Here is a 12,255-nt window from a genome sequence, read left to right on the forward strand (position 1 = left end):
AATAATATTTAATAAAAATATTTAATAATATAAAAAATTAATGTAATTTTCAATATGAATGCTAATCTGTATAAAGGAATAAAAAGCATATTTTTTTGTTATATTTAATGCATTTTTGATAAAATTATAGTTATAATATATTTTTGATTTTTAAATATCTATTTCTCTTTTTCTTATTTTTAAGTATTTATTTCTTTATTTTTATTGTTTTTAATTTTATATGTTCATATTTCTATAGATTTTCAATATGGAATACAATATTAGGTTCTTCTTTATTAACAATACCATGGGGTATTCAAATGGCTGGCTTTTTCCCTGGTATTCTTCTAATACTTATAATGAGTGGTTTATGTTTATATACAGCTTATTGTCTTTTACTTGTACATAATTATTATGGTAAAAATATTTTATTCTTTTTGTACATATTTAAGAAAATTAATATAATAATATATTTATGATAATTTAATGTCTTAGGTGAACAAAAAAATATAGAAGTAATTCAATTGTGTCAAATATATCTTAATAAGTGGGCAGAATATGTTGCTAAAATTTTTAGCATTACAGTTTTGTTAGGTGCAACTATAGCTTATTGGGTTTTAATGTCTAATTTCTTGTATAATTCTGTGAATTTCATATATGGTAAATATACAAAAATAAAATTTGTTTTATTTATTATGTATATATATATATTATATAAATTTATATTTATTTTTTTATAGATAGCGTAGTTAGAGTATCTCAATTTCCTATAATTGACAATACTTCTTTCACATCAGAAGGTAAGAATATTTTATTTATTATAAATTTAATCAAATTTACTAAATATTAAGAAAAAATTTTAAAAATAATTAAAAATAAATAAAAAAAAATATTTAAAAAAAATTATTAAGTATTACTAATTTTAATTATAGTACTATGTCCCAAAAAAATAATTTATAATAGTACAAATTTTATAATACATGATTATACATATAGTACTTTGGGATCATTTTGGGATTTATATAAAACAGTTCCTATTTTTCTTGGTTTATTAATATTTCCATTTTTGAACTTTAATAGTCCTACTTTTTTTGCAAAATTTAATTCTCTTGGTAAGTATATAAAATTATTTTTTTTTTTTTTTTACTTATTTTACGATATTTATTTATTTTTCTTTTGATAATTATGAATAAATAACTTGTAAATTTAACATTTTCATTCAATTTATAAATTTATTTACTTTTACGAAATATTTTTTTTAATATTATATATTTCATAGGAACTATATCAATTATATATTTAATAGTGTTCATTTTGATAAAATCTTATTCATGGGGTATCAATATGAATGAAATAGAATGGAAAACTAGTTGGACATTAAAATTCTCATTTCCTGCACTTTCTGGAATGTTGGCATTATCATTTTTCATTCACAATATTATAATTACTATAATGCAGAATAATTATGATCAGAGTAAAAATGTAAATAATATTTTCTTTTTTTTTTGTAAATTTACTTAGATTTTTAAAAAGTTTTTTTTTTCTAGGGAAGAGATCTTTCAATAGCTTATCTTCTTGTTACTTTAACTTATATTACAGTAGGTATAGTATTTTATGTGTGTTTTCCACTGAATAAATCATGCATTGAAGATGTAAGTAAAATATAAAATAAATAATAAACTAAATATAAAATTTTCAAAAACTACAAAAAGCAAAATTAAAGATTAACTTTTTTACAGAATTTATTAAATAATTTTCAAAAATGGAGTGGCTTGACAGTGGGTGCTCGAATTGTTCTTCTTTTTCAACTATTAACTGTTTATCCATTACTTGCATATATGCTACGTATTCAATTACTTACATCTATATGTAAAATATTTAATACAGGTTGTGTTATTATGATTAATATTATTTTAGTATCTGTATGCATTTTTTTTGCAGTATTTGTACCCTATATTGGTACAATAATACGATATACAGGTGCTTTAAGTGGTTTTATTTATATCTTTACCTTACCAAGTTTATTATACTTGGTAATTTTGAAAGAACAAAAAAAATTAACAATATTTTCTCTATTTTTACATATAAGTATTCTAATTTTTGGATTTTTAAATTTCTTAGCTCAATTTTTTATTACAGAATATTAAATATATTCGATTTTGAATTTGATAAAATATTCTAGATAAATATAAAATTCTATTTTTCTATATTATAATATAATTAGAAAACAAATAATTATATAAAAATGTATATGACTATAGTCATATTGTATGAATGTAAAAGTAATTAATTAAGAATATATGGGTACTAAATAAAAATATAAATTACATATTATTTAAATAATTTAAATATAAAAATATTAATTACAAAAATAAAATAACATTAAATTTAAAATAGCATTAATTTTTTAATTTTGTAAAATTTATTTATTTTTATATTATTATTTAATTATAATGTATATTATGATTTATTTAGAATAACTTATTTATAATTAAGTAATATTTATAAGTATCTCAATTTATATCTAATTTTATTATTGTAATTTTTTTGAAATCTTATATACCCAAACAGTATCATTACCTTCACCAATAATCTTAATTTCAGTCATAGTAGGAAGTGGAAATCTACAAGCAATTATAATACAATCTTCTTGCAATTCATTAATAAATTTTGTTTCAATATCTTTCATCTGAAAATATTATATAAATTATAAAAAATAATATATAAAAATAATGTAATACATATAAAATTTACCATTTGATCAACACCAAATAAAACGATATTATTATATCTTTTTAAATTGTGTTTCCATAAATTTTGTTTGATAAATGTTGTCTGTAAAGATGATCTTGTGATTAAAGCTTTTAATCTAGAGTACCATATTAACCAAAGGTTTAATTCAATTCCATAAGCGTTAAAACCTGCTTTAGCTGTTGCAAAAACCTGTTTATAAAATCATAATCGTAAATTTATATCTTGATTAATAATTTACTAATTATTTTATTGTATGAATAAAATATTTACTATTCGTCCATCTCCACTTCCAAGATCAATCAAAGAACCAGAACGTCCTTCTAAAGCTTTTAATACATTTTGTATTTGTTGAGATGTTGCTGGTACAAAAGGCAAACATATTTTACGAAGTGCGGGACTGATAAATGGAAAACATATTACACTAATAGCTGTTGCAATGCCTCCTAAAAAAATAATATAAATAAATTATGTTTATAGTGATTAATAATATAAAATTATATTTATATAATATTTTTCATTACCTGTTATACCTATAAGATATAAGCCAAGTTTTGATTTTTGCGATACTTTTTGTGATGAATTGACGTTATTAGTTATGATGTAACTTATTCCATTAACCTCTGCTGATTAAATTTATATGAAATTAAAATTTATAAATATAACTTTTAAAAATAAATATACAAATTAAAAAATTTTGCTTTATGATTTATAATTTACGAATCTTACACATCTTGTATATTTAATATGTATCAGCAATTTTTTATTTATTTCTAGAAAATAATCTATCATACAATGTATAATTTATAATTTTTAAAATATATACAACTTTAAAATATAAAAAGTTACTATATAATCTAGTAACTTACAAATATAGTCATCCTATTTTCCTAGATTTCTATGTTTGTATCGATATCATTTTCTCGAATAGTACAATCGTTGATGTGATCCATCAATTACGTATTTTCTCATTATAATACATTAAATGAGTTGTTTCGCATTGCTTCGTTAGAAAAGTTTTTCGATTTTTTAATATATTATTAATATTTTTGCATATAATTTTTTTGTCAAAATTTCAAGAAAGTTTTTTTGTGTGAATATTTTCTGATAATTAGTATTTTTACATTTTTTAAAGTAAAATTATTAAAATGCCGGTATTTCATACAAAAACTATAGAAAGTATTCTCGAACCTGTCGCACAGCAGGTAATTATACTTATTTTTCTATCCTTTAATTCTTAAATTTATAGAAAATCATTAATTTTATTATATTTCTAAAAATGTCATCGATTTTCTCATTTGTGAAAGAAGAGAATAAAAGAGAAAGAACAGATATTCAAGAAAGGAGATAATTTGATATTTAAGAAATAATTTAATTATATAAATATATATATAAAATATATCATAAATGTTTGTTATATTGTTTTGAAAAATATGTTTTTATACATTTAAAATTTATCAGATTAAATCATTTAACATATCTCTTAATATAAGTTTATATAAGAAAGTTTATATAAGAAACTTGAAATGACAATTTATAATTTTAGCTTAATAGCTTCAAATACTTATTATTATTATTATGAATATTATATATAAGTAATAATAATAATAATAATAAGTATTTATTATGATATTTTTCATTACAAAGTTTTGTCAAATGACTTGTCTTTCTTTATATAGAACTATGACATCATTCTACAAATATAGGACAGGAATACTAAATTTATCTTTAGTTTTAAAAGCTAAATTATGAAATTCAATCCCAGCACATAACATTATAAGAAACTATGTCATCTGAGATTACTCAGTATTTCCAAAAATGGACATGTAGAATTCTACCAATTATTAAAATATCCTATACATTATATATGAAATTATTAATGTTTCATAAATTAAATATGTTTGAATATGTTCTAATAATAATGATGTTAATGTGAAATAAACAAATAAAATTATATAGATATTAATATACTTTAAAAAATTATATAGAAAAAAATTATATTTTATTTTAGAAATGATAATATGTAATTAATATTTTTATGTTAAAATTCAAATACTTGTATGTCTGAAATATGAAATATTCATAATTATACAAAAACATTTATTTTATATATTAAATAGTTCTATATAATTTAGAAATTTTTTTTTATATCTACATATATATTTTTTGTTAATAATTTATCTTTTATAAAAAATATTAAACAAAATAATCATGAAATATGTAAATTATAAAATGTAATAATTATAAAAATGTAAATTAATAATATAGATAAATTTTTTATATTTTTATATGTTATAAAAATTATATGTTATAAATAATTATATGTATAAAAAATTTATTATTATTTATATTTTTTATAATATAGGTTTCGAGACTTGTTATTTTACATGAAGAAGCTGAAGATGGAAATGCAATGCCTGATTTAGGAAAACCTGTACAAGCTGTTAGTATGGCAGTAGCAAATCTTGTTAAGGTAAATTATTTTGTAAAACTAAATTTATTTTATTAAAATTATTCATTTTACTTTATATTAAGTACTTGTTATTAATATTAATAATAACAATTAATAATAACAATAAATTAATAATAACGATAAATATTATATAGGTAGGAAAAGAAACAATTAATTCTTCTGATGATGCCTTGCTTAAACAAGATATGCCTGCTGCATTACAACGTGTTGAAGGAGCTTCACGTCTTTTAGAAGAAGCATCAGCTATGTTAAAACAAGATCCTTATTCTGGACCAGCTAGGTACAAAAAATAAAATAAAATTTATGTTATAATACTATTGTATATGTTATAATGTTAACATGTTAAATAATGATAAATAATGTTATCATAAGTTAAAAAAATTAAATTTTTCTCTTTTTATTAGAAAAAAACTTATAGAAGGTTCACGTGGCATTCTTCAAGGAACTAGTTCCTTATTATTATGTTTTGATGAAAGTGAAGTACGTAAAATTATCAGAGAATGTAAAAGAGTATTAGATTACTTGGCAGTAACCGAAGTTATTGAAACAATGGAAGATTTAGTTCATTTTCTTAAAAATTTAAGTCCTTGCCTCAGTAAAGTATCAAAAGAAGTAAGTGCTCGAGAAAAAGAGTTAACACATCAAGTGCATAGAGAAATTTTAGTACGTTGCTTAGAACAGGTAATTACAAGAACACTTAATATTAACATATTATAATAATGTTTATTAATATCTTAATAAGTATTATGAAATATATAAAGGTAAAAACACTTGCACCAATTCTCATCTGCTCCATGAAAATATTCATTCATATTATCTCTCAAGGCGGTAAAGGAGCAGAAGAAGCAGCTGAAAATCGTAACTATTTATCAGGTAGAATGTCAGATGAATTAAATGAAATTATCAGGGTATTACAACTTACAACATATGATGAAGAAGAATGGGATGCTGACCAATTAACAGTAAGTATTAAAATATAATTTATATTCTTGAAGTATAAAATTTAATTATTGTTTTATATTTTTCTATTTTCTTTCAAGGTGTTAAAAAAAGCACAAAGTGCTATAGAGTCTAGAATAAGAGCTGCTTATGATTGGTTAGATGATGGACTTGCATTACGTGGTGGATTAGGAGAAAAGAGTCTTCGTCAAATAGTTGAACAGGCACAGCGATTAGCAGAAAGATATCTTCCGCCATCACAAGCAGAATCATTACAAAAATTAACTTCACAAATTGTCACTATGACCAATGCTCTTTGTGAATTAAGACAAAATGAAAAGGGTTTGTATAATGCACATGTATATAAATGTAAAATATATTTCATAAATATATTTTTTTTTAATTTTTTATAATATATTTATTCTTAAAGGAACTACACCACAAGCAGAAGCTTTAGCACGTAGTATAAAAGAAAAAACAAATGAACTTCGTAGCTCTATTGCTTCTGCCATAATTGCTGCTGATAAATCTGGAACCACACAAACTGCTCATACAGTTGCAGGTCGTTTAGAACAAGCAAATAAATGGCTTCTTAATCCTCAACATGATGATAAAGGACTTGGTCAAAGAGCAATAGCATTAATTATACATGAAGGAAAAAAGGTACATATATATATTAAATACAATAATATTTTTTTTCTTCAATTAATGATATAGTTATAGTTATAAATTCAAAGATTTATCATTTAATTTTATCATTTAATTTTAATAATTTAAATGCTGCAAATGGAAAGAATCAACAACATGTAGCAAGCGTAAGTTACGTATATAATTAGAATATTTATTAAAATAATAATAATTTAATTATATCATCATTATATTCTTTACATATAAACTTTTAATTTTTGTCATATTTATTAATTTGTTTATACTTTAAATTAGGTTGCTGAGGGTTTACCAGGAATACATAAAGCAGAAATTTTACAACTCTGTGATGAAGTAGATAATCTCTCTCATCAACTTGGTGATTTATGTGCTCATGGTCAAGGAAATACTCCTCGTGCTCAAGAAATTGCTCGTCAATTGTCACATAAGCTATATGAACTGAAGAATAGAATACAGCAAGCTGTTGTGTCTAGAGTAGTTGAAGATTTCATTGATATAACGACACCTCTGAAACAATTTACAGATGCTGTATTGACCCCAGAAGGTTCTTTAGGTCGAGATCAAAATTTTAATGATAAGACTCATGCTCTTCAAACATTTTCCAATAGAGCATCAAAAACAGCTAAAATGGTGGCTGCTGGTGGTATGTAAATACATATTTATATTATATCATATATATTATATTATCTATTTGTATTATATTACATTTATTTATTATATTTTTTTTATTCACTATAAACTATTATATTTATATTTATATTAAATTTATTATTGTTTTATTTATATAATATATATTTAAATTTTAGGAAGTGGAGGCAATAAAAAATTGGCAGAAGCATTAACTACAAGTGCTTCACAAGTTGAATCTTTAACACCACAATTAATTAATGCTGGGCGTATTCGAATGACTTATCCTGATAGTAAAGCAGCTGATGAACATTTTGAAAATTTGCGACAGCAATATGCAGATACAATGCAAAGAGTTCGGGCACTATGTGATGAAGCAACTGATAGTGGAGATTTCATTAGAACTTCAGAAGAACAAATGCAAAAGCATTCGTTCCTATGCGAAGAAGCTATTGCAAAAAGTCATCCACAAAAAATGGTTGACAATACGGCTGCTATTGCTAGATTAGCTAACAGAGTAATACTTGTAGCGAAACAAGAAAGTGACAATAGTGAAGATACTGCATTCATTCAAAGAGTAAACCAGGCTACAGATATTCTCCAAAATAGTAAATGACATTCAATCATGTTATTTAATAATATTTACAAATCGTTTAATTAAATTATTTTAAATTTTCTAAAACTTTTGTTTAGGTGTTGCTCCAATGGTTCAAAATGCAAAATTAGTTGCAATTAATATTAATGATAATAATGCAGTTTCTCATTGGAGAGAAAGTAATCGTACAGTAAGTATTATAAAATATAAATTAACATACTTTTAGATTAGATTAGATAAATATTTTTTTATTATTACTAATTATTACTATTTTGATTAATTTATTTATTTATTTATAGCTTTTATCTAATGTTGGACAAGTTCGTAAGGCTATCATACTTCAACCAGATGTAATATCTCCGCCAGAGGTATCGCAATTACATCTTAATGATGGTAAGAATAAAATATTTTTATAATTTGTTTGTTTTGTAAAAATATATATCTTATTAAAATTAACTTATTCTGAATATAGGTAACTAATTTAATATATATTTTTTGATCATTTTATTTTTATAGGACATTTATTCATGCATTATTTATAATCTTTATTTTATGTTTGTTTATTTAATTTATATATATATTAATTTATAGCTTTGCAATAACTATTAATTATTCATATTGAAATGCATAAAATTCATTTAATATATGTATATTTTTTTAGGCAAAGTTCAAATATTTCTTTTTTCATATAAAAATTTTTTTTTCCAATATAAAAATTCTTAACATATTTCTTACAGACAAACATTTGCCAAGCCGTCAATATAATTACTTCATAGATAAAGGTACTATATATTTATATGAAAATAATTTATGCATGATCAATTACCATATTTTATTAATTAAATATTTAATAACTTCATTATATGTAAAAATGAATAATATTAATCATCTGAAAACGTATGCAATGCTAAATTCATTTTAAATTTTAAATTTAATATTTAATAAAATATTTATCTAAAAATAGAATATCTCAATATAATTCAATATAATTTCTCGTTTTATTTTTAAATTTTAATAAGAAATTTATATATAAATTTTTGTTACATTTCTACAATATTTGTGAACATTTCTTTAAATGCTAGTTGGTGAACCTTTAAGAAATCAACCATCGCCAAGCAATTTATGTGTCATCAGCCCTAGTCTAAACACAAATAAATCCCAACATCGCTCTATCAGTCCATTACCAAAGTGGGCACGTGAAGGTATTTACTATTATTTGAAAAGAAAACAATCAAAATAAGTTTAAATAAATTTTAAATAATTATTATATAATTATTCTTTTCTCTTGTTGAAAAATATTTATTAATAAATTGCTCAAAAATGAAAATGAATATATAAATTTTCGAAATAAAACTGTTTGTTGGTATTAAGACATGAAAGTAATTATTTTTTTTATCAGGAGATAACCCTGATCTCCTATATCAAGAACTGGCTTCTGACATCGAGTTAGAAAAATCAGTTCACGATGGAGGTAATTTGAAATTGGTATTTTTGGGAATTGGAATTGCAAGTGTTCAATACTTAAAATTTTGTTTAATCATGAAAAAAAAGCATGTATATAATGAAATTGAATATATATTCTTTTTTTTTTATTATAATTTTTTATAATAGAAAATAAAGAAAGATATATTTTATAATAAAAAAAGATGATAAAATATACACAATTATCAAAAAATTTTAATGAAATTATAAAAGAAATGTATGAATACTTTTATTAAAAAAAATAATGCATTGCATTTATTTTCATTAAATATTATAAATACATATTAAACATTCGAAAAATTATTTTAAATAATTTATCGTTTTTTAAATTATTTTCAATTAGCAATTTTTATTTACTTTTCATTTACCCACTTGTACTGATATCATTATAATAATATATAAATTTATGATTTTTATTTTTAACAATTCTATTCATTGTTTTTTCAGAACATTATAATTAATACGAATATTTTTTATTTTTGTTTCTTAATACATTGCATAATTATTATGTTTGTTTTTATCATATTTTAATGCATGTTTTATTATAGTAATTATTGTATTGATACATAACTTAAAATTATTAATGTATATTGGTATTTTTAATGCTACATGGAACAATAGGCTACTATTATGATTATGATAATGATGATGGTAATTATGAAATATGCATTGTTTCTATGAATGTTGATTTTTATTGTGTTCAGTGTTTTTTTTATTGATAATAAATTCATATTTGGCAAAAAATACAATATTTTTATAATAACTTTATAAACAATTTTAATTTATTCAGAGGTTGTCCCACCACGTCCTCCTTTGCCTGGTGGAGATATTCCGCCTCCACGACCTCCACCACCAGAAACGGATGATGAAGATGAAATGTTTATGCATGCACCGCAACCTAATCAACCTATAATGGTATTAATTTTATTTTTTAATTGTTTATTTTCTAAGATGAATATGTATAATATTATATAATATTTTTTCATCAAATTGATGATGAAAACAGATGGCTGCTCATGGTTTGCATCAAGAAGTAAGACAATGGTCGAGTAAAGATAATGAAATTATCGCTGCTGCGAAAAAAATGGCTATTTTAATGGGCAGATTATCAGGCTTAGTTAGAGGAGAAGGTGGTAATAAAAGAGATTTGATTGCATGTGCTAAGGCTATTGCAGAAGCTTCTCAAGAAGTTACTCGTCTAGCTAAGGAGTTAGCTAGAGAATGCACGGATAAACGTATTCGTACAGTATGTATATAATTTCTTTATTATAATTTATATAATATTATGTAATTAAAATTTATATCTTTTATATTTATATTTATTTTATAGAATCTTCTTCAAGTTTGTGAACGAATACCTACTATAGGAACTCAATTAAAAATATTATCAACAGTGAAAGCTACAATGTTGGGTGCACAAGGTACAGTATATATTATTTAATTTAATGCATAGAATATTAATGTATTTGTAGAATATTTTTAGAAAATTCCAGAGATTAAAATAAACTCAAAAGTTGATGTATAAAAATGTTAATTAAAGCTTATTTGTTATAAATAATTGAAGTTTGCATTAGACAAAGTAAACAGAAATAGAGTGAGATTATTTTGTTATATCATTATTATATTCTATATATTATATATGTTCTCGTTTTATCTAACACGAACTTAAATTATTTATAATTTATAATAAATAAATTAATTAATAAATGAATCTTAACCAATTTTTACATTAACTTTTGTATTTGCTTTTGTCTCTAGAATCAATTTTCCAAAAGTGTCAACATATTAATATCCTGTATATAATATTATATTATGTACAAAATGGAACAAAATAATTAAAATTATTTATTTTGATTATTTAATGAAATTTTTAAAAAAATTTTTAAAAACATAATTTAATAATTTCTTTTATTTGAATATAGATATATGAAAGATATATGAAGGTTAAATTTATTTTTTTAAATGATAACATTTTTTATTACATTAATCGATTTATTATTTATATATACATATATTATCTTACATATGCATCATATATATATAGATTATATATATATATTATATGTAGATTATAATTATAAATACATATTGTATATTTAGGAATATAATAAATTAATATAATAAATTAATATAATAAATAAATATAATAAATATTTAGGAATATGTAATAAATATTATATATTTAGTTGATTCTGCTAATTTTCCATTAAAAAGTAATCTATTTGTATAAAAAAAAATAATTAGTTGATTTTTTTTAAATTTTGCAAAATATAAAAAAGACAAGAAAATTGCAAAACAATATTCTTCTGTTCATGTTTTTCTTGTCTTTTATATAATTTGTATAATTATAATAAATTTTATAAAATTCAAATTCAAATTCTTTGAATAATTTAATATTCTTTTATGAAAAATTATTAACGAAATCGACTAATAAAAAATATGATTCTATTTAAAAAGAAAATTTAATCTTTATATATCCTCTATACAATCAATTTCAATAAATTTATATTTATATTTATATTTTTCACTAAAATTATTATTTATGAAATAATTGAAATATTTCTAATTACATGATATTTCTATTTTGTATATATTGTGTGTAAATAAAAGTCCAGTTATTATATAGAAAAATGTTTCTGATAAAAATTATAGAATAAAAAAATGTCATATAATATTGACATTATTCAATATTATTATTCATATTTATTCAATAATAATTTTTAAAAGTTCTATGAAAATTCAT

At 21.2% G+C, this 12,255-nt stretch overlaps 3 protein-coding genes across 20 annotated transcripts in view; 2 read left to right on the top strand and 1 right to left on the bottom strand.

Moving 5' to 3' along the window:
- LOC102678744 (sodium-coupled neutral amino acid transporter 9 homolog) overlaps positions 1 to 2,300 on the top strand; it is a 5,946-nt gene extending 3,646 nt beyond the window's left edge. Inside the window, exons 4-10 of one of the 2 annotated variants that reach the window (XM_031515053.1) lie at positions 239 to 396; positions 475 to 639; positions 720 to 779; positions 912 to 1,091; positions 1,259 to 1,461; positions 1,527 to 1,631; positions 1,719 to 2,126. In XM_031515053.1, coding sequence (XP_031370913.1) covers positions 239 to 396; positions 475 to 639; positions 720 to 779; positions 912 to 1,091; positions 1,259 to 1,461; positions 1,527 to 1,631; positions 1,719 to 2,126 — 1,279 coding nt within the window. Of the gene's footprint in view, positions 1 to 238; positions 397 to 474; positions 640 to 719; positions 780 to 911; positions 1,092 to 1,258; positions 1,462 to 1,526; positions 1,632 to 1,718 lie in introns of both variants that reach the window. The other variant, XM_031515051.1, reaches the window with a different exon arrangement.
- A 188-nt stretch (positions 2,301 to 2,488) lies between these two features.
- Positions 2,489 to 3,530, bottom strand: LOC102674596 (ATP synthase subunit C lysine N-methyltransferase). Its single transcript, XM_006609136.2, has 5 exons — positions 3,460 to 3,530; positions 3,255 to 3,356; positions 3,004 to 3,176; positions 2,734 to 2,922; positions 2,489 to 2,668 (listed from the first exon to the last, which is right to left on the bottom strand). Exons 1-5 carry the CDS (start codon positions 3,461 to 3,463, stop codon positions 2,513 to 2,515), a joined length of 624 nt encoding a protein of 207 aa, XP_006609199.1. The 5' UTR covers positions 3,464 to 3,530; the 3' UTR covers positions 2,489 to 2,512.
- A 107-nt stretch (positions 3,531 to 3,637) lies between these two features.
- LOC102673313 (vinculin) overlaps positions 3,638 to 12,255 on the top strand; it is a 10,911-nt gene continuing 2,293 nt past the window's right edge. For 3 of the 17 annotated variants that reach the window (XM_031515039.1, XM_031515036.1, XM_031515044.1), the window contains exons 1-19: positions 3,638 to 3,935; positions 5,096 to 5,203; positions 5,338 to 5,483; positions 5,608 to 5,884; positions 5,965 to 6,165; positions 6,244 to 6,484; positions 6,573 to 6,805; positions 6,937 to 6,957; positions 7,085 to 7,451; positions 7,615 to 8,043; positions 8,129 to 8,220; positions 8,330 to 8,423; positions 8,768 to 8,812; positions 9,113 to 9,232; positions 9,430 to 9,501; positions 10,134 to 10,163; positions 10,303 to 10,427; positions 10,519 to 10,758; positions 10,843 to 10,933. In XM_031515039.1, coding sequence (XP_031370899.1) covers positions 3,879 to 3,935; positions 5,096 to 5,203; positions 5,338 to 5,483; positions 5,608 to 5,884; positions 5,965 to 6,165; positions 6,244 to 6,484; positions 6,573 to 6,805; positions 6,937 to 6,957; positions 7,085 to 7,451; positions 7,615 to 8,043; positions 8,129 to 8,220; positions 8,330 to 8,423; positions 8,768 to 8,812; positions 9,113 to 9,232; positions 9,430 to 9,501; positions 10,134 to 10,163; positions 10,303 to 10,427; positions 10,519 to 10,758; positions 10,843 to 10,933 — 2,989 coding nt within the window. In that variant the 5' untranslated portion in view covers positions 3,638 to 3,878. The remainder of the gene's footprint in view (positions 3,936 to 5,095; positions 5,204 to 5,337; positions 5,484 to 5,607; positions 5,885 to 5,964; positions 6,166 to 6,243; positions 6,485 to 6,572; positions 6,806 to 6,936; positions 6,958 to 7,084; positions 7,452 to 7,614; positions 8,044 to 8,128; positions 8,221 to 8,329; positions 8,424 to 8,767; positions 8,813 to 9,112; positions 9,233 to 9,429; positions 9,502 to 10,133; positions 10,164 to 10,302; positions 10,428 to 10,518; positions 10,759 to 10,842; positions 10,934 to 12,255) is intronic. The other 14 variants (XM_006609128.2, XM_031515038.1, XM_006609123.2 and 11 more) reach the window with 13 other exon arrangements.

The sequence above is a fragment of the Apis dorsata genome, unplaced genomic scaffold (assembly GCF_000469605.1).
Source record: "Apis dorsata unplaced genomic scaffold, Apis dorsata 1.3 scaffold_52, whole genome shotgun sequence".
NCBI classification, from domain to species: domain Eukaryota; kingdom Metazoa; phylum Arthropoda; class Insecta; order Hymenoptera; family Apidae; genus Apis; species Apis dorsata.